The following is a 19994-nucleotide window of genomic DNA, read 5'->3' as shown; positions in this document are numbered from 1 at the left end:
CCCCCCCCAGATGTTGCGCCTGGTGCGGCCGGCCCCCCCCTGCACCCCCCACGCTACGCCACTGACGTGGAGGTAGAACATAGCTATCATGGTTGTGCCAGAAGACGACTTTTTGTTTGTTTATTCAAGCCTCTTAAATGACTTATTTTGAAATAGTTGGTGTCTTTAGTTTCTAATAACTTGCAAGATGTTTTATATTGACCAGACAATTTATGAGGAAATGCATCAGTTCCGTTAATGGAGGAAGATGGCTTCTGTTGCAATATGATGTTCATCTTGTGCTGTTATGTTCTTTTGCTTAATTCAGCGTATTGCTTAACTGCAGGATACAATGACTGGCTTATAAACAATTAATTTAAAAAGCGGGAATCTCATGTTCACGCTTATTTATTTATTTGATCGTCTGACTTTGGAGTCTTTAGGATGCAGCAGAGATGTGCTTTAATCTTTTCATTCTTTGCCCCAAAGGCTAAGTGCATACATTTTAAAATAAAACAAAGGAGACCAAACACACATACAATTCCCACAAGACCTCCAATGCTAAGATTTGAGAAACCCTCAACTATCATATACGTAAGTTGAGAAAGAGAAGCCAAGCTAGTACATAAGACTTAGACACTGAAATCTAGCCTTGCCGTGCCTTTTCAGTTAATTTCAGCTCCCTTCAGGTCCCAGATGCAAAACAAATACTGTTAAACACAGGAAGAAACAAATATTGATTGATATTCTGTGTTCTTTTTTTTTTTTATCAGGTTGCTGAGGGAATGTTCAAAGCTTGATGTTCTTCAGGCACTGAATCCAAATGCAAACATGACTATTCTCAATGGAAATGGAGAGTCTAGTGCTGCCTTCTGCCTGTGGATGCTACTTGCACAAAAGACTCCAACTGCATTGTGCTGGAAGTGATCTAAGTGAGCCTTGGGACACCGGGAGTTGCGGTCTTGCCTCAGCTTCCATGCAGCACTTGGACCCCTTGTGGTAAGAATGATTTACTCATCACAAAATTGTTTACATTGTCAGAATCAGTGGACTAGATCTTTGCCGTGTCTGAGGTAAACAAGAATGGTTGAAATATTCATAATGTAAACTTTCAGAGGTAGTTATATTACTGTTTGGAATGATTTTATTTTTTTTTTATAAAAAAAACACCACACCCACTCCCTGCCTCACCCACCATCAGTACAAGACTTTTGGAAAGCATGTTAGGGCAGGTCTATTACAATGAAGGGGGACGCGGGTGGCGCTGTGGGTTAAACCACAGAGCCTAAGACTTGCTGATCAGAAGGTTGGCGGTTTGAATCCCCGCGACGGAGTGAGCTCCCATTCCTCGGTCCCTGCTCCTGCCCATCCAGCAGTTCGAAAGCACGTCAAAGTGCAAGTAGATAAATAGGTACCACTCCGGCGGGAAGGTAAACGGCGTTTCCGTGTGCTGCTCTGGTTTGCCAGAAGCCGCCTAGTCATGCTGGTCACATGACCCGGAAGCGCCACAACTCCAGTCAGCCACGACTGGACCTAATGGTCAGGGGTCCCTTTACCTTTACCTTTATTCCAATGGAAGCCATTTCATTCCTGGATAATGCCTGCATCATGAGGTGCCTTTCTGTAATGGAAGCAAAAGAAACAGCAAATATTGTACTGACCCAATCTGCCTTCATCCCCTCAGTGTTTCTTTACTGTTCTCTTCCATTAAATTAGTCTCCTACGCACTACCAGAGCTGGTGTCAGCACTTGGCATCCTGGGGCATCTGCTTATACCTGCCCTGTCCCTATTTCCCTTTTTAATTTTCCTGCAAGCAGCACCAGGCAACTGGATCTAGCCATGCTTTAATTTCCCAAAATGCATCCTAGCACCATAGCCAGGGTCCACCACTCTCAAAGAGGAGACCCACCAATTTGCCTAGGAATGTCCACCCCTCAAACCCCCCAGCTGACCCTCCTCTCCATAAGTCTGGAAAAGAAGATGTAGCAGCAAGGAATGAAAAGAACTCTTACCTTGAATTTCTATTCCCAGAGACTCCTGAAGGACAGCAGTGATACCTGAAGGTAAGCAATACCATTACATATGAACCAGTAAACAACAGGCAGAAAACTAGGGTTCTAATCTAGCCATATGCTTGAAGTCCTGCCTTTCCCTCTCTTAGTTTAAAAATTCAGAGTGGAGGCAGGGAGGCAGAAGTAAGAAGGATGAAGGAGGAATGGAGAATTGTGGATCTGTTCCTGACTGTCAGATTGTACTCAGGGAAATGATAAAGTAATCCACTGGGCACAAGTGCATCCAAGGAGCATTTCTGTCACATCTCTCTCTGACAGCTGCTTGAGAGAGACAATATGTATCACAGTGTCCACTATATTTGAGAAGAAGAGTTTCATTTACTTATTGATTAAAATTAAGTGAGTTGAAGAATCGACAGGCAGTCCGACACTCATCTAATAATTCCAAACAGATACTACTGAACGAAAGGAAAGAGCTGCTTTATTTATAAATAACTATCCACATATTCTTAGAATATATAAAATAGGCACATTAGTGCAACAGATTCTAATCACTCCAAGGTGAAAAGGAGAAGAAAGCACTAAATCTTGCCGGTGTTTATCATGCAGCTTTTGCCTGTCAAGGACACTTGCCCCTGTTTGAGGCTCCCTATGATAGAGTCAGAGGTCTGTCTCCAATGTTAGCCATGTTCAGAGCTGACCTATTGAAATAAATGGACATTATGTAGATCCATTCATTTCAATGGCTCTATGCTGAGTATAACTTACCTGGGCACAACTCAGATAGACTAGGGATTGATGGAAGCTGGATATGAATCTACTGGTATATTTCTGGTTTCTCTGCAAAAATTTCTGACTCTCAGCTATTTAAGAATAACAATTGCTGAAATGAAAGGTAATAAGGAGCAGACGTGTGTGTGTGTTTTCCTACAGATCAGTTTCATTTGTTGTGAGACATTATTGTTACATGCAGTGTTAGGTTAGGAAGAGGGGGAAAGAGGGGGAGGGGGAATGGTAAGTGGGGTGGAGTTGGGTGGTTATGCTTCCATTCTTCTATTTAGTGTATGTGTGGGGTTATGTGTCATCGTTACTTGTATGGGTTCTCTTACTATTCGCTTGTTTTATTTCCTTGGTGGATGGAGTGGTAGTGTGGGTGGCTTAGGCCGGGTTGGTTGAGAAGCAGACTTTTTGCAAAAGGAGGGCTGTGAGTTCAGTTCAGTTTTGCTACAGAAAACCAATTCCTGTGCTTAGAATGTGCTCAGAGAGACCCTTTGATACAATTCTCACTGTATTGTCAACGTTAACTAATGCATGCATAGGCAAACTAAGGCCCGGGGGCCGGATCTGGGCCAATCACCTTCTGAATCCAGCGCGCAGACGGTCTGGGAATCAGCGTGTTTTTACATGAGTAGAATGTGTCCTTTTGTTTAAAATGCATCTCTGGGTTATTTGTGGGGCATAGGAATTTGTTCATTATTTTTTTCCAGAATATAGTCTGGCCCCCCACAAAGTCTGAGGGACAGTGGACCGGCCCCCTGCTGAAAAAGTTTGCTGGCCACTGAACTAATGCATCCCATCAGCACAAGGATGTTCCTGGGAGTTGGGGAATCCCTAGAACACATTTAAGCAGGGAGGAGAGGAAGAAATGAGCTGAAATCCTTGTGTGGGTGGAACACTCACTTAGTGTTCCATGACTTATGCACCTGGCTCTGCTTGATGGATCTGGGGTTCTAGTAAACAACAACAACAACAACAACAACAACAACAACAACAACAACCACCACCACCAAGGTGGATCCAAGAAGCCCAAAGCCAGCCCACTCAACCATCCTAGATAAAGCTTCCCTTGGGGTTAGTTCACACATCGGTTTTGTGTATATATGTGTGTGTATTGCACAGCTAGGCTGACTTAATCCAGTGATATTTGAGGGGTTGCTACAGGCGAATTAAAAGCTTACGAATATATATATATATATATATCGGTAAGCTTTTAATTCGCCTGTAGCAACCCCTCAAATATCACTGGATTAAGTCAGCCTAGCTGTACAATGAGTGAGACGTCCAAAGTCTAGAGTTTGATCCTGAAGTGAAGAAGAAGATTAGCATTTTTCTATAGAGCACAATACAAATGGGATAGCTATCTGAAATACAATTCTTATTAATGAGGTCAGCCCATGTGTAAAGGGGTCATCAAGTATATAATAATATTTTCTCTATGAACTTTAAAGTGAGCAGCTTGTGCTTGTACTAATTTTTATTGATATGCAAGAGTTTCTTCCCCCAACTCTGTTAAGCTCCTGTTAACACCCATGGCTTCCTGACCCACTAACTGTGAGATATATTGATCCTTTTTGTATTGTGATCTATTTTTTAAAAAGGCAATCTTCTTCAGAGGTTCAAGATTAAGCTCTAGACTTGCACGCCTCGCTAATCACACAGCTAGTCCAACTAAATCCGGTGAGATTTGTCAGAGTTGTAGAGTTTGCCTCAGATAAGCTTTGATTCAGACCCTCTGGCTGTTTCTGCCTAGAACTTTTTTTCAGCGGCTTAATCAAACTCAAATGATCTCAGAAGCTCCCGCCAGTGGTACAGTTTAATGACTGCTCCATATTCTAAGGAGTAGCTCTGCTGCCTTAAGAGATCAACTAAAGGACAGGTTTCAGATTCAGAGTCTGCTGTATAAGCCTCCTACAGTTCTGGATGGGATTTTAATTGCAACCCTGCTTCCTTTAGAACTGGCAAAATAATGTCATCACAGCTGTAGGGCAAGAAGAAGAGAAGCAAAAATATTGGCTGGATATTCTCTTTCCTGTAGCGAGAGAGACTTATTTCATATCTTCCTTTTTATAAATTGGTAGATATCGGGCCTTTGTACCTTTCAGACATTCCCTCATGGTATGAATTGAGCCACATTCACATCACATAGTTAAAGCACTATGAGATTACTTTAAACAGTCAGGGCTTCCCGCAAAGAATTCTGGTTAAATTTGGTTAAATTAATATAATTTAATGTAATTTAATTTAGATTTAGATTTACATTAAATTAATTTCAGTTAAATTAATATAATTTAATTTATATGTGTTCATAATTGCATAGAAATCATTAAAATGATTGCCAAGTACTTGCAGTTATATTATATATTTATTTGGCATTGCCTGACATTTTCAGAAGGTAAAATTAATTTTTTTTTTGTTTTCTGAAAGCAGTTTATGTGCTTCTTCATCACATGTAGACTTACCAAGCTAAATGTTGTCCAGTCACACAAAAAAATAACAGCAGATTTGAATTCCTCACACCCCAAAACATATTTTAAAGACCCCTCACCGAAGAAATGTGCAAAAATTAAGTTTCAGCTCCTAAAATGACACGTCCTTTTGCTGGGGGCTTGTTGTCATTTTAAAGTATTTGCATTTCTTTAAAAATGTAGAGGTTGGCCTAGGTTTAGACACAACTTAGCACTTTAACAAACAGCCGAAGTCCACTCCTCCTGCATTAGATCTCCAGGTAAACGGTCAGCCTCCTCATATACTTACTCAGCAGTACCTCTCAAGTCTAGAGAACATAATGTACAAATAAATTGCAGATAACAATTTCAGGTATTGATTTATGTTTTACTTTTTGCAGAATAAACCGATGTTAAGTAAACAACGTGGTATTTTTAGGCTTGGATGAAATGGAGCTACTTATCTCACAGGACAAAACATTTCTTTCAAGAGAAGGTTAAAAAGGACAAATGTTTCTGGAGAGAGAGTTAGCACAACTGTTGTCAAAGCTTCTTTTCAAATAGACAACACGGTGGCAGTTGCTCAGGCCTTCTAAAAATCAGTAAGACTTTTCATTATAAGGATTGGGGTGATTACAGTTCTTATTATTATCTCAAAGCAGATTTCTCTCTCTCTTTTTGCCCATCTCATACACTTCTCCTGTATCCTCCTAGCAGCTCCTCATGCTGTCTCTGTGCCATGTGCAATATCTATGCAATGACTCTGACCCCCGAGCATCCTTGACACAACCTTTTGAGTGATGGATCCACATTGATAGAGGGCCCTAGAGAACCCTGGCTTATTCATGGGCTGACGTAGCAAAGGGTCAGAGTTGTGAGCGCTTGTCTTCTTTAGACATAGCATACCAATTAAATCCATTTCTGTATTACCAGAAGAGAATAATTTGCATGCAAGAGGTAAGAAATTTAGTTTGGCGACAAGACTCACATGCTTTTTTTAGAAATGTGCTCTCCATCCTAGAAAAAAAGCAGAAGAAATTAAACATGGGGGAAGAAGACTGACCTTTGCAGGTCAATTTTTAACCTAGTAAAAGTGCATAAATCTTTCTTTGCAACAGAAAGGGAGAAACTGCACTAAAATGTATAAAATTCCAAGTTGTTCCTTATTATGGTATTAAGTCACAGAATATAAATTATTATTCTTAATTACTCACCCTTTATCCAAAGGTCCCAGGGCAGGTTACATTTTTTTAAAAAAACCATTAATATGAAAACACAATATTAAGAACAGCTTAAACCAATTTAACAATAATAATAAATAAATAAATAACCCAACAGGAATAACAGATGTTGAAAAACCTCTGTGCTCCTTGTTAGAAGTAGCTTGTTGAGTGGGTTTCTGTTGCTCACGAAGAGGGAGAGGGCCAAGGCGATCCCCCAGGGGATTGGTGGTGGGACGACGATGAGTGGTCAGAGGGAGAAGAGGGAGCAGACTGGGAGGAGGTGGTGTCGGAAGCTGAAGATGGTTAATGAGCAGGAAGAGGCTGCGGCAGAGAGCAGTCCAGAATCAGAGGCAGAAGTGGAGGCTGGAGAGGGTGGGGGGGGGAGAGGCAGAGATGAGGCAGGCTGCTGAAGAAGCCAGGGGGTCTCCCACTCCTACTGCGCCCAGCTCCCATCCCTGCTGGTCTCCCAGGACCAGTAGAGGTATGAAGAGGGCGAGGCAAAGACAGAAGGCATCAGAGTCTCTGATTGCTTGGGAAGGCACTGGGGAAGGAGGAGACTTAGGTAGCTGTGAGAAGGCAGGGACCTTCAGTCCTTGCAGCTGCCTCACTGGGGCAAGACCTACTGGGAAATGTTGCCGTGCTCACAAGGCCTGGCCTCCTGAGCTGTTCCTATTTCTTTGAAAAAAGAGAGTTAACTTCATTGACACCGTGTGAATTATTGCTGACCTACTCCTGACACTCACCTTGCCAGAAGCATGCAGTTGCACTGGCAGGAGCGCCAGATTAGCTCCATGGGTGTGTTTGCATCATGCTACCCTCCCTGTCACCTGACTCCACCTGACCAACCAGTAAGCAAGTGTAGTGGTTCCATCCCACCCCAATGGGCTGCTTCAGTTCCTTGCAGAGCTCAAGCAAGCACAGTCTTCCATTTGCTTTTTCAACGAGTGGCTGATCAGATGAAGCTGTATTCTACTGGCTTCATCAACCTCAGCGTCACCCTCCCCTTCACCAACTAATTACTAGGAGTGTTTTGCAGTCATTCTAACTCTGCTAACCCTCCCCTGTTCAAACCTCTCAATCTCACAACACTGGCTGAAATAATGTTTTAGCTGTAATTGTTTCTCGGTGTTTTTCACATTGCAAGCGATCGGACAAGATGACCATCGGGATCCCTTCCCACTCTCTGATTTTATGATTCTAACTGTTTTTATAATGTTTTAGATGTTTTGGAACACTTTAAAAAACGAACATTTTTTCCACTCTGGGCTCCTTTAAGAGGAAGGGCAAAATGTAAATTCAACTAATAAATGACCCCAGGATCAACTTCTTTGAAGACTAGTGGCTTCCTAGAATCTCAGGTACTGGTGTTCTCCATCCTTGCTGCCCATTTTGCTGGTGATACCGAAACTGGGATTTCAGCATCCTAGACAGGTACTCTGGTGCTGATAAATGAACAACATAGAAAAACTCCAGTAGTTTTCTCCCCCAAATCAGGCTACTGGTCCATCAAGACCAAGGGGTAGCCACCATGGTGATCTCAGAAAGTGGACTATAGTTCCCTCTCCTGCCAACTCCATCCGGCCTAGGGGGCGGGGCCTGCACTCGCACCCACAGCATAAGAGGCCTGAGAGAGGCCTCCGGGACACGGCTGCTGCTGCTTGCGTGAGTGTTGGGAAGACCGCTCCCTCTCCTGCCAACTCCATCCGGCCTAGGGGGCGGGGCCTGCACTCACACCCCAGCATAAGAGGCCTGAGAGAGGCCTCCGGGACACGGCTGCTGCTGCTGCTGCTGCTTGCGTGAGTGTTGGGAAGACCGCTCCCTCTCCTGCCAACTCCATCTGGCCTAGGGGGCGGGGCCTGCACTACCACTACAGTTTAGAGGCCTGAGCAGCTACCGGCAGCAATGGACAAAATGGTTTTAAATGTTTTAATCGCTTTTAATTTGCAGCACTTTAAATGGTGGTTGTTGTTTTTTATAATATTATATTATTTCATTATTTTATTTTTGCTTGGGGTGGGATAAGCACTGAGTCAGCTCTATTGTTCCGTGCTTTGTTTTGTTTTGTTCTGTTTTGTTTTATTATTATTATTATTCTGTTAAATTATTATATAGTTTGTATTTTGCCTTTTAAGGGGAAGGGTCATGGCTGCCTGGGAGTGGGCCTCAGCCAATAGATTGGGTGGGGCAGGTTCCACAGGGGGAGATGTATTGGGACACCCGATCTCAGTGATCACGGGCAGGAGGAGGAGTTATGCTAAGACCAGACCATGTCATTACCGAGGAGGCAGGTTTAGTCGTTGTTTGAGGACTATCCCTGCCTCCAGGTCTGGTCCTGACCGGAAGGATACAGTAATCAGCAAGGGAAACCCACATGACCTGAAAGTGTTGCTGTGCAATGCCAGGTCAATGATGAATAAAACCACTGCCATCCATGACCTGATTGTGGATGGAGGATTTGACCTGGCATGTGTGACAGAGACCTGGTTGGATGAGGCAGATGGGCCTGTCCTTGCCGCTGCCTTCCCACCAGGTTTCTCTTACGCACAGCAACCCAGGTCATGTGGGCGGGGAGGGGGGGTTGCAGTGATTTTTAGGAAGTCATTAGTCTGCACCAGGCGTCCTATTGGGAAGACCCAGTTTTCTGAGTGCATGTTCTGGAAGTTGGGCAATAGGGGCAGTACAGGATTCCTACTGGTGTACCGACCTCCCCGCTGCACCAAGGATTCCCTGCCCGAGCTGCTTCAGGTCGTGGCGGATATGCTCCTGGAGACACCTAGCTTGGTTGTCCTGGGGGATTTTAACATCCATGCCGACACGACCTTACAAGGGGCCGCTCGGGACTTCGTGGAAAGCATGGCCTCCATGGGGCTGTCCCTGAATAAGTCTGGCCCAACTCATAGCCACGGACATGCCTTAGACTTGGTGTTTACCTCTACGGATGTTGGTGATCTGACATTAACTAAAAGCGAAACAAAAGAAGTGCCATGGTCAGATCACTTCCTGGTGCAACTGGACTTCTCCGCAACCCTTCCCCTCCGCAGGGAGGTGGGACCGATTCGGATGGTCCGCCCCCGCCACTTAATGGATCCAATTGGCTTCCAGAGAGTGGTAGGGGATGCTTTATCCCAAGTTGATGGCCTTTCAGCTGATTCCCTGGTGGCACGCTGGAATGCGGAGTTAACCAGGGCTATTGACTGTCTGGCTCCGAAGCGCCCTCTCAGATTGCATGGAGCCCGGACAGCCCCGTGGTTCTCCCCGGAGCTGAGGGTGATGAAACAATCGTTGAGACGGCTAGAGCGCCGGTGGCGGAAAACTCATTCTGAATCAGACCGGACACGGGTTAGAGCTCAACGTCGAGCCTACCAAGTGGCAATGGCGACGGCGAAGAGGGCCTTCTTCGCCGCCTCCATTGCATCTGCAGAAAACAGCAGCAGGAGACTTTTTCAGGTGGTTCGCAGTTTATCGGAACCACCTGTACCACCGGGGCCTGGTAGGGACCCCAAGATCTCCTGCAATGCTTTTGCAAAGTTTTTTGCAGATAAAATCGCTCAGATTCAGAAGGAGGTAGACTCCACAGTGGAGCAGGGCCAGGGCGGGAGAGTGCTAGAGTTCTGTCTGGTCCTGTTATATGGGATCAATTCCAATCTGTTACCTCCGAGGATGTGGACAGGCTGCTTGGACGAGTGAAACCGACCACCTGTCTCCTTGATCCTTGCCCATCCTGGCTGATAAAAGCGAGCCGGGAAGGGCTGGGCGATGGGCTTTGCGGGGTGGTGAATGCTTCCCTCTGTGAGGGAGCCTTCCCAGACCCGCTGAAAGAGGCGGTCATTAAACCGCTTCTTAAAAAAACATCTTTAGACCCGGCCAATTTGGCCAACTATCGCCCAGTCTCAAATCTTCCATTCTTGGGCAAGGTGATTGAGCGGGTGGTTGCTGAACAACTCCAAGCACGCCTGGAGGAAACGGACCATTTGGATCCCTTCCAATCGGGATTCAGGCCTCACCATGGGACTGAAACTGCCTTGGTCGCGCTGGTTGATGATCTCCGGCGGGCTAGGGACAAAGGTGAGAGCTGTTTCCTAGTTCTGCTGGATCTCTCAGCGGCCTTTGACACCATCGACCATAACATCCTTCTGGACCGTCTAGAGGGGCTGGGAGCTGGGGGCACTGTTATACAGTGGTTCCGCTCCTTCCTCCTGGGCCGTGTTCAGAAAGTGGTGGTGGGGGATGAGTGTTCAGACCCTTGGGCCCTCACTTGTGGGGTACCTCAGGGTTCCGTCCTCTCCCCCATGCTTTTTAACATCTATATGAAGCCGCTGGGAGAGATCATCAGGGGGTTTGGACTGGGTGTTCATCAGTATGCAGATGACACCCAGCTCTACCTCTCCTTTAAATCAGAACCAGTGAAGGCGGTGAAGGTCCTGTGTGAGTGCCTGGAGGCGGTTGGAGGTTGGATGGCGGCTAACAGATTGAGGTTGAATCCTGACAAGACAGAAGTACTGTTTTTGGGGGACAGGAGGCGGGCAGGTGTGGAGGATTCCCTGGTCCTGAATGGGGTAACTGTGCCCCTGAAGGACCAGGTGCGCAGCCTGGGAGTCATTTTGGACTCACAGCTGTCCATGGAGGCGCAGGTTAACTCTGTGTCCAGGGCAGCTGTCTACCAGCTCCACCTGGTACGCAGGCTAAGACCCTACCTCCCCGCGGACTGTCTCGCCAGAGTGGTGCATGCTCTGGTTATCTCACGCTTGGACTACTGCAACGCGCTCTACGTGGGGCTACCTTTGAAGGTGACCCGGAAACTGCAATTAATCCAGAATGCGGCAGCTAGACTGGTGACTGGGAGTGGCCGCCGGGACCACATAACACCGGTTCTGAGAGATCTGCACTGGCTCCCAGTACGTTTCCGAGCACGATTCAAAGTGTTGGTGCTGACCTTTAAAGCCCTAAACGGCCTCGGTCCTGTATACCTGAAGGAGCATCTCCACCCCCATCGTTCAGCCCGGACACTGAGATCCAGCGCCGAGGGCCTTCTGGCGGTTCCCTCATTGCGAGAAGTGAGGCTACAGGGAACCAGGCAGAGGGCCTTCTCGGTAGTGGCGCCCGACCTGTGGAACGCCCTCCCATCAGATGTCAAAGAGATAAAGAATTACCTGACATTCAGAAGACATCTTAAGGCAGTCCTGTTCAGGGAAGTTTTTAATATGTAATGCTGTACTGTTTTTAACACTGATTGGGAGCCGCCCAGAGTGGCTGGGGAAACTCAGCCAGATGGGCGGGGTATAAATAATAAATTATTATTATTATTATTATTATTATTACTATCATCCCTAACCATTGGCTAACGTGAATGGGAATTTTAGTCCATACTCTGTAGATGATCTAGCCCAATATTGTATTCTCTGATCAGCAATGGCTCCCCAAGACCCTAGGTTGATGTTCCATTTCTTTTCACCTCCACACTTCCTGCTTCCTCTTTCTCATTCAAAAATAAAAGTGTGCGCTGCGCAATTCCAAATGGTGAAGGCGCGCGCGCGCGCACACACACACACACATTATTCCCCCCTCCCCTTAATGTGCCGTAGGCCTCTGAAACACCAGTCAAGGTGCTAATCCCAAAATGAAAATCTAGAGGAAGTGAGAAAAGCCTTGGATGAATATTTTACCATTTAAGAAGTGATGACAGAGGCAAAAACGGAATGCAAAAGGGATGCTTCTAGGGAGGTCAGATGGGAGCAAGGATGGATGCTATATAGCAGAATTTCCCCCATTTATCATTGACAAGGGGCCAAAATGAATAAAGTAAACAGTATAAAGCAGTCTGCATTGCTTGTTTTGGAACATATAATGTCATTGATTTGCAGAAAAAGGCATGTTCATATACCTTTTTTAAAATTACTGTATTTTTTTGCTCTATAAGACTCACTTTTTCCCTCATAAAAAGTAAGGGGAGATGTGTGTGCGTCTTATGGAGTGAATGCAGGCTGCGCAGCTATCCCAGAAGCCAGAACAGCAAGAGGGATTGCTGCTTTCACTGAGCAGCACTCCCTCTTGCTGTTCTGGCTTTTGGGATTCAGAATATTTTTTTTCTTGTTTTCCTCCTCCAAAAACTAGGTGCGTCTTATGGAGCGAAAAGTACGGTACATTTCCATTCTGCTCTTCCTCCAAGGAGTCTAGGCTGGCAGCTATCATCCTCGTAACAGTATACCAGTGAGATGGGTCAGGCTATGTAACGGTGACTGCTTGTCCCCCCCCCCCAATCACCCAGCAAGCACTGTGCCTAAATGGGGATTTGTTGGTTGCTGAGTATGTTTGTCAAAGTCTTTTACAAATTTTAAACATTTGTATGGATTTTATGTCAGTTCAGGATCACATAAGGACACAAGGAGACCCCTCTGGATTAGGCCAATAGCCCATCTGGATCTGTTCTCATAGTGGCCAGCCAAATACCTGTGGGAAGCCTCCAAGTAGGACCGGACACAAGCACACTCTCCCCTCCTGTGGCTTTCAGAAGCATTGCCTCCACCATGACCAGTAGCCATTGATAGACTTATTCTCCATGAATTTGCCTAACCTACTTTTAAAGTCATCCAGATTGTTTGCCATCACAACCTTCTGTGGCAGTGAGTTCCATAGTTTATGTACTGCATGAATAGGTTCTTGTTTCTATCTGTTCTGAATCTGTCCTGAATCATTCAGCTTCATTGGATGTCTATGAGTTCTAGTGTTTTCAGAGACGAAGAACTATTCTCTGTCCACTTTCTAGATGCAAGGCATAATTTTCTAAGCTTATTTCATGTCACCTCTTACTTGTCTTTCCTATAAACTATCAAGTCCAAATGTGGCAACCTTTCTCCACAGGGTCTTTGCTTGCTCCATCTCCTTGATAATTCTGGTTCTATTAACCGCTTTCAGTTTTAACCTGAGGATTGCCATTTGTTCAGTTTTAACTTTTTAAAAAACTTTTTAAAATTTTTATTTCGGGATTTTTACGTACATTATATTATCTCCTTCCAATTTTTAAATTTCCCGTACAATTTTTCCTCCCCCCCCCCAATATCCATTGGAAGGGTTCAAACAATTATCCTCAGCCACAGGCATAGCGTCTTTGGTTTCCACCGAATGTCTTTTGTTCCAGTAGTTTCTATCCATTGAAGATAGGAGTTCCATCTGTTCCTTATTGTGGTGTACTTGGCCTTCCACGTTGTTTCCTGTGACGTTACTATGACAATGTCCAACTGTTGTTCAGTTTTAACTTTAATTTATTTGAAATAATTTTGGGATGCATTTTAATCAATTGCTTGCTTGTTTTTATGCATATTGTATTATTTATATGTTAGCCGCTCTGAGCCCGGCTCCGGCCAGGGAGGGTGGGGTTCAAATAAATAAATTATTATTATTATTATGGTGAACATTTTCCAACTCTGCAATATCCGTTTTTTCAGGTGAGGTGACCAGAATCGCACATTTCATTGTAACCCATAACTGTATTAAGACTGGAAAACCCAGTTTGGAAATCACTGTGTAAGAAGCAGTACTGCCAATCTCCCATCCCTTTGGATTTACATGTGAAAGAAGGCGCCTTTGATCAGCCGGCTAGCCTCACATTGTTCTATGGAGAAAGAATAAGAAAGGAAAGACAGCCTCTTTTATATCGCTGACAGCGCTCCTAAAACGACACTGGTCCTTCAGCAATGCTCAGTATTTAAAATGTCACTATTCTTTGGTAGGAAAAATGACAACACAGCATTTTTTTTGCAGAATGATATTGCTGCAAGTAGGGACGCAGGTGGCGCTGTGGGTTAAAGCCTCAGCGCCTAGGGCTTGCCGATCGAAAGGTCGGCGGTTCGAATCCCTGCGGCGGGGTGCACTCCCACTGCTCGGTCCCAGCGCCTGCCAACCTAGCAGTTCGAAAGCACCTCCGGGTGCAAGTAGATAAATAGGGACCGCTTACCAGCGGGAAGGTAAACGGCGTTTCCGTGTGCGGCTCTGGCTCTGGCTCTGGCCAGAGCAGCGATGTCACGCTGGCCACGTGACCCGGAAGTGTCTCCGGACAGCGCTGGCCCCTGGCCTCTTAAGTGAGATGGGCGCACAACCCCAGAGTCTGTCAAGACTGGCCCGTACGGGCAGGGGTACCTTTACCTTTTATTGCTGCAAGTCAACATTTCATGTAGCAGGAATTCAGGACCTCGAATAAGTTGGCAGACCAAACTATGGCTGCATACTCATCAAATGTTTGAAGCACATTTTCTACCCAAAGAGTCCTGGGAACTGTAGTTTGTTAAGAATTATGGGAAGGGTAGTTCTGTGAGGGGCAAACTACAGTTCCCAGATTCTTTCAGCAGGTGTGGATGTGCTTTAAATGTACGGCAGATGTGCTTTAAATGTAGGGTGTTTTTGCAATCAAATCAGGATGAACTCTCAGTAAAGAAGCTGTCTGGAGAAACTGTCAGTCTTCTGAGTGGCACTGGCTGCAATGGGGAGTACAAGCCAGTGCTGCAAGTTTTCAAGTGACTACCAGGCTAGCAAATGTGCTTTAAATGTATAGTACACCCAACCACCCTCAGAGACAAGCTGAAGTGAGGAAAGAACAGGAAGTCAAAAATAGCACTCTCAAATTCTGTCCTATCTGGTCCTGCCAACATTATAGGACCATCACAAGCCTAGTTACTTGGCTTTGGCAAAGAACCATGGTGGGCGATTCCCACGAGACAGAATTTGGGAGCGGGGATGAGTGTTAAGGACTGTCTTGTTCTTAAAATGTATTGGTAGCCCCTCCTGACTAGCTCCTTCGGGAGCAACGAACACTGTTCACCTACTCCCATGAACAATTTTTAGTAGTTTATTAGTGTCTGCTCATTTTTTTTTTAAATGTTCAACGGGATTATATATCCCAATTACAAGAGATTAAAGGCCTTTTTCTGTAGCTGTGATGGAGGAGCAAAAGGCAGCTTAGCCTTATTGATCGTTCCAGCTCATAACTAGTTCTGTCTCCCTTTGGCTTTGGACCTGTGGAGCATGTGGCTTGGTTTCTCCTGCCCAAACATCCAAGACTGCTGCTGTGTGTCACAGCCTTGCCTCAATATGACAGGCTCTCTGGGATCAATTTGCACTAAACACAGGGCTGATGACCTAAGGCTGAGAAAGTTGACAAACGCATTGTGGTGATGAGGCAAATGGATATCAGTGTGCAGGTAGTGTGGCAATTTACAAGTGTTTGAGCTGCAGCCTTCAGGCCATGTCTAATAAGGGTGGTGGCGGTATTGGGTATATCCCAGCCAATGCTAAGCCTCTTCAAACAATGTTTATTTCCTTGGGAAAGCAATGCATAAACTTCCTACAGCTGGATGGGAGCATTTAAATATCCTACAGCAGTGTTGGGGGATGAGGGCCACATTGCTTTCTGGCCATCTTCTGGGGGTGTCTCATGTCAGTGGTCGGTGGTACCAGAAGCACCAGTGGTCAGAGAAGTAAATGTGAACGGTGCTTTTGTACAGTAGGCACCCCTCTCTATTCTCCATCCAGGAGAGAAATGGAGGATATGTGGCATGAGGAGGGCCTGGGAAAGAGATGTGGAGGGCCATAGCCAGCCCCAGAACATGAGGTTCCCCGTCTCTGTCCTGTGAGTGACGTGGCTCTAGTCAGGTAGGTAGCAGTGTTAGTCTGATGCAGTCAAAACTTTTTTAAAAATTGTCCAGTAGCACCTTAGAGACCAACTAAGAAGTTCTGGGTATAAGCTTTGTGTGCTACTGGACAATTAAAAAAATTTTTTTTTGCTCTAGTCACCAATTCTTGGCCTAACCTACCTGACAGGTGTGACACAAGGGTTAATTGGGCCCAGGCCCAGCCCATATGCTCCTCGAAGGAAAAGTGGGAGAGGGGCAACAGAATTAATAATGACAGTACTCCTTTGCTGAATTTTTTAAAAGCGCTTTTATGAAACGGCAACCATAATAAACATACAAAAACTACTTCTATCTGTAAGAATATTTTTCATTTGTGGTGGGGAAGGGTTAGTCTTTTTAAATTTCTCATTGCCTCGTGTTTCAGGTGGTACCACTGGCTAGCAACAGCATCCTAATAAGACTACAATCCTTTCTTCTTTCAGGTATTATAGAAGTACTATTGCTTGCTGCTGGAGCACATGGGAAAGGTCCCAGGTTTAATCCCTAACATCACCAGGTAAGGTTGAGAGAGACCCCAGAAAGCTGCTGTGTCAGTCAGTGTCAGCAGTGTTGAGCTAGATGGACCAAGGACTCTACTTCCTATGAGCTTTGGGAACTGCAGTAAAACTTCAAATTGGTGCTTACCCTCAAAACTGGCAACTTAGCACTGCTAGCTCAATCTGTGTTGATCTTCTGCGAATTTTTGTATAATGAAGGCTTGGAAAGAGGCCATGAGTATAAGGAGTAGGTCAGTTTGGTCTCAGGGTTTGAATCTGAAATGTCAGGATTTCAGCCTCCTCAGGGTCTACAGGGGAAGAAGGAATTTGTACCACACAGAATCTTAGTACGAAATTAAGTGACTGAAAACCATCAACACAAATCATACACATTCATTTTTTATAACTGAGCATTTGGAGAGGTCACAGGAGCACAATGGAATGCAAATGGAGCTCAGGTTTGTTTGATGTTTTGTTTTGTTTCTTTATATTTTGCTGGAAGCTGCTCAATGTGGCTGAGGTAACCCAGTCAGATGGACAGGGTATAATAAATTGTTGTTGTTGTTGTTAACGTGTTGTGGTTGTTCAGGACAATCTGTATTATTCTGGCCTTAAGACATCTGCATGCTTTTGTGCCCGCAAGCATGCATGGCACCTGTCAGAAATGTGTAACTGCTTCAGAAGCAATCCATGGTGCTGATTTTAAGATTGAAATTCCTAAGTAGCTGATTTTCTACAGACCACCATTCCCTCTATTTCAATGCCACACTAACCAACATGATGGAGACTGTACCATCTACACTACAGGCTACGCACCCATGCAACAATTTGGGGGTCTTCTCTCTGTGACTGCTCACTATCTCTGTATGCGGTCTACCACAATCTAACCATCTCAACAATAACAAAAAGCAGATTGCTCTTTCAGTAATCAGGTTCCCTTTCTTCTAGCCAGATTGTCAAATTGTCTGAGCCCCTCACTTAATAACCCAAGAATTGCACCTTGCTTTTGGTTCACAGGGCCACAGCAGATCTGGGATTCCCACAGACGCCTTGCCTGCATTCGTGCCTGTGGCTACATTTGGTGCTTTTGCTTAAACCTGCATTCTTTCCCACCACTTCCTTCTTGCTGATATGATAAGGCCTCCTTCTCACTAAAGGTGGCTTCTACCTTGAAAATTGCACCCTGCTCGCTGCAGATCATCAGGCCACAGAAATATAAACAGATGGCCTTGCCTTAACTTAGCCCAGCCCAGATCAGATTAATTTCCTGCAGCCAGCCAGCCAGCCAGCCAGCCAGTCAGCTGGTGGCGAAAGCTACCAGGCAGGGATTAGGTTATCATTTCCAAGGCTCAGAATTAATAATGACAAATTCATTAAGAGTTCTCTCTTGGGTAAGGTTGAGAGAAATATGTAAGATTCCCGATGCTTCCTCTTTATTGCACACCATTTTTATCCTCCTTGGTTCTTGACTTCCCCGTCATTAATTTTCTTTGCCCTTGACTCTTTCTTTTTCTTCCTTTCCACAAATTGGGGGGTAATTTGCACAGAGGCATTTTCTAAAGTGCGAGTAGGTGCACATCTAAGGATCTCAGCACCCTTCACTCATTAACGTTAGGGCGTTTTTAATATATGTATGGGTAAAAAATTAAAATAGAAAGCCAAGTCTCCAAAAGGAAGTGCAAAGTATAAGCCCAAAGTACAAATCTGTGCTTTTGTAAACACCCAGGCACAGAGACACGTGCCTGATGGAAGCCTTCTCCTGATGTCTTCACCCATGATATTCTTACACGCGAGTAAGAAACTTCAGCCACGTGTGAAGATCGGGCAGGTCTGCGTTTTGCGCCAGATCAGCCGGGCAACCTTCCCACGAAGCGCCCATGATCCATCCAGCCCAGCAGGCACTTGCGTGTTTGTCTCACCTCCCGACCCGTATGCGTTTCCCCCGGGCAGCCTTAGTAGTGGAACCAGACGGGGCAGCGACCCTCCTCCTCCAGCCAGGCCTGCTGGCAGCTCTCTGAGGGAGGGAGGGAGGCGTCGCCGCTGCCCGCGCAGCCCCTGAGCATGTGGCTGAAGTGGAAGGAGCCCAGCCGATCTTGCCATCTGCAGCTCCGTGCTGCTGATCTCGGCTAAGGAGGTTGGGGGAAGCGGGCCAGAGGCGGGGGGCGGCGGCGGCGGAGGAGGAGGGCGGGGTCTTCAGGTGCTCAGCACCGTCCTTCGCTCGCTGCGAGCCAGACGCCGTTGGAGAAGTGCGAGGCGGCAGTTGGGCGGCGAGAAGTCGCGGGGAAGGGATCGGGTCCCTCTGCCACGGCACCCCTCGCGGAATCCTCCGCCGGCAAGAGCGGGGCACGACGCCGCCAGCCCTTCCTCGGAATCCCCTGCATGCCTGGATCCCTCGGCTGCCGGAGGAAGAGCCAGAGGCCGGCGGGCTGGAGGACCTCCACTTTGAAGCTGCTGCACTCACCGTTGGGCAGTACTACCTCCTCCCTCCCCCCGCCACACGCACGCACACATTCTAGGTTGGGCGCCCCGAGGGTCGCGCGAAGGGTCCAGAGAGGGAGAGATGCAAACGGTGACCGCCTCGATCCTCGACGTTTCAAGGACGGTGGTGATCCGCGAGGACGGCAACCATGCCCAGAATAACTACACGGGTAAGGAAAGAGCCGTCTTGGCAGCTGAGGGTCTCCTGGAAGGGGGGCGGGGAGGGGGGTCTGCGCTGCGCTGCCTGGCGCTTAAGATGGGCGCAACGACACAAAATTGGGGGGGGGGGGGCAAGGGAAGAGGTCTTGGATTGTATAGGTGGGAAAGCCCAGCAAGGTGTGGGATCTGGGTTTGGGCAGGTACCCCCCGCCCGCACACTTTCCCTGTAGGCATGATGAACCCCTTGAAAAGAGAAGCCCCAGGTTTCGTTTGGAAGGGCTGCTCTTCTGAGGATCTGTCGTCCTTATGACTGCACGATGCTGAAGGATGGGCACTCTGCAGATGCCTCGAGGCGCTCTGGTTTGGAGCGTTGCTTGCTAAGCTCCAACCTTGGCCCCGAAACAGGTTCCGGGGCTGAGCCCTGCTTCTGTTCCGTGATGCGGAGGAGCCACCGCTCAGGCGCAAGCCATGAATGGAACAGGCTCCCGAGTTCATCTTCTGCCATCAGCGCCACTTAAAAGTTCAGAGGTGGCTGGTAGGAAAGATCTTGAGCCCTTGGGGAACTGCTGCCTGTCACAATACACAGTCCTGGGTTGCACTGACCAGCGGGCTGAGTCAATGCAAAGCTGGCATATGGTGCTAACTAGTTTGCAAGTGGTCAGGAAGATCCTTCAGAGGCTCACTCCTGAAGCCCTGCTGGGGTCTTTCATCCTCAAAAGGGCCTAACCAAACTCTGTAACATTTCTGAGGAGCAAATTG

The 19994-nt window shown here is 46.5% G+C and overlaps 1 protein-coding gene and 1 long non-coding RNA gene across 2 annotated transcripts in view; one reads left to right on the top strand and one right to left on the bottom strand.

Moving 5' to 3' along the window:
- Nucleotides 1–741: 741 nt before the first annotated feature.
- LOC307209737 lies at nucleotides 742–7266 on the bottom strand. The gene is made up of 3 exons (XR_013835735.1): nucleotides 7183–7266; nucleotides 1993–2037; nucleotides 742–1047 (listed from the first exon to the last, which is right to left on the bottom strand). It is a non-coding gene; the product is annotated as an uncharacterized lncRNA (long non-coding RNA).
- Nucleotides 7267–16452: 9186 nt separating this feature from the next.
- Nucleotides 16453–19994, top strand: part of SUSD3 (sushi domain containing 3) — a 58662-nt gene continuing 55120 nt past the window's right edge. Inside the window, exon 1 of the mRNA XM_079965083.1 lies at nucleotides 16453–19246. Within this exon, the coding sequence (XP_079821209.1) occupies nucleotides 19159–19246 (88 nt within the window). The 5' untranslated portion in view covers nucleotides 16453–19158. The remainder of the gene's footprint in view (nucleotides 19247–19994) is intronic.

This window comes from Podarcis cretensis (genome assembly GCF_951804945.1).
Source record: "Podarcis cretensis genome assembly, chromosome: 2".
In the NCBI taxonomy this organism is placed as follows: Eukaryota; Metazoa; Chordata; class Lepidosauria; order Squamata; family Lacertidae; genus Podarcis; species Podarcis cretensis.
This window is presented reverse-complemented; position numbering and strand designations above follow the sequence as displayed.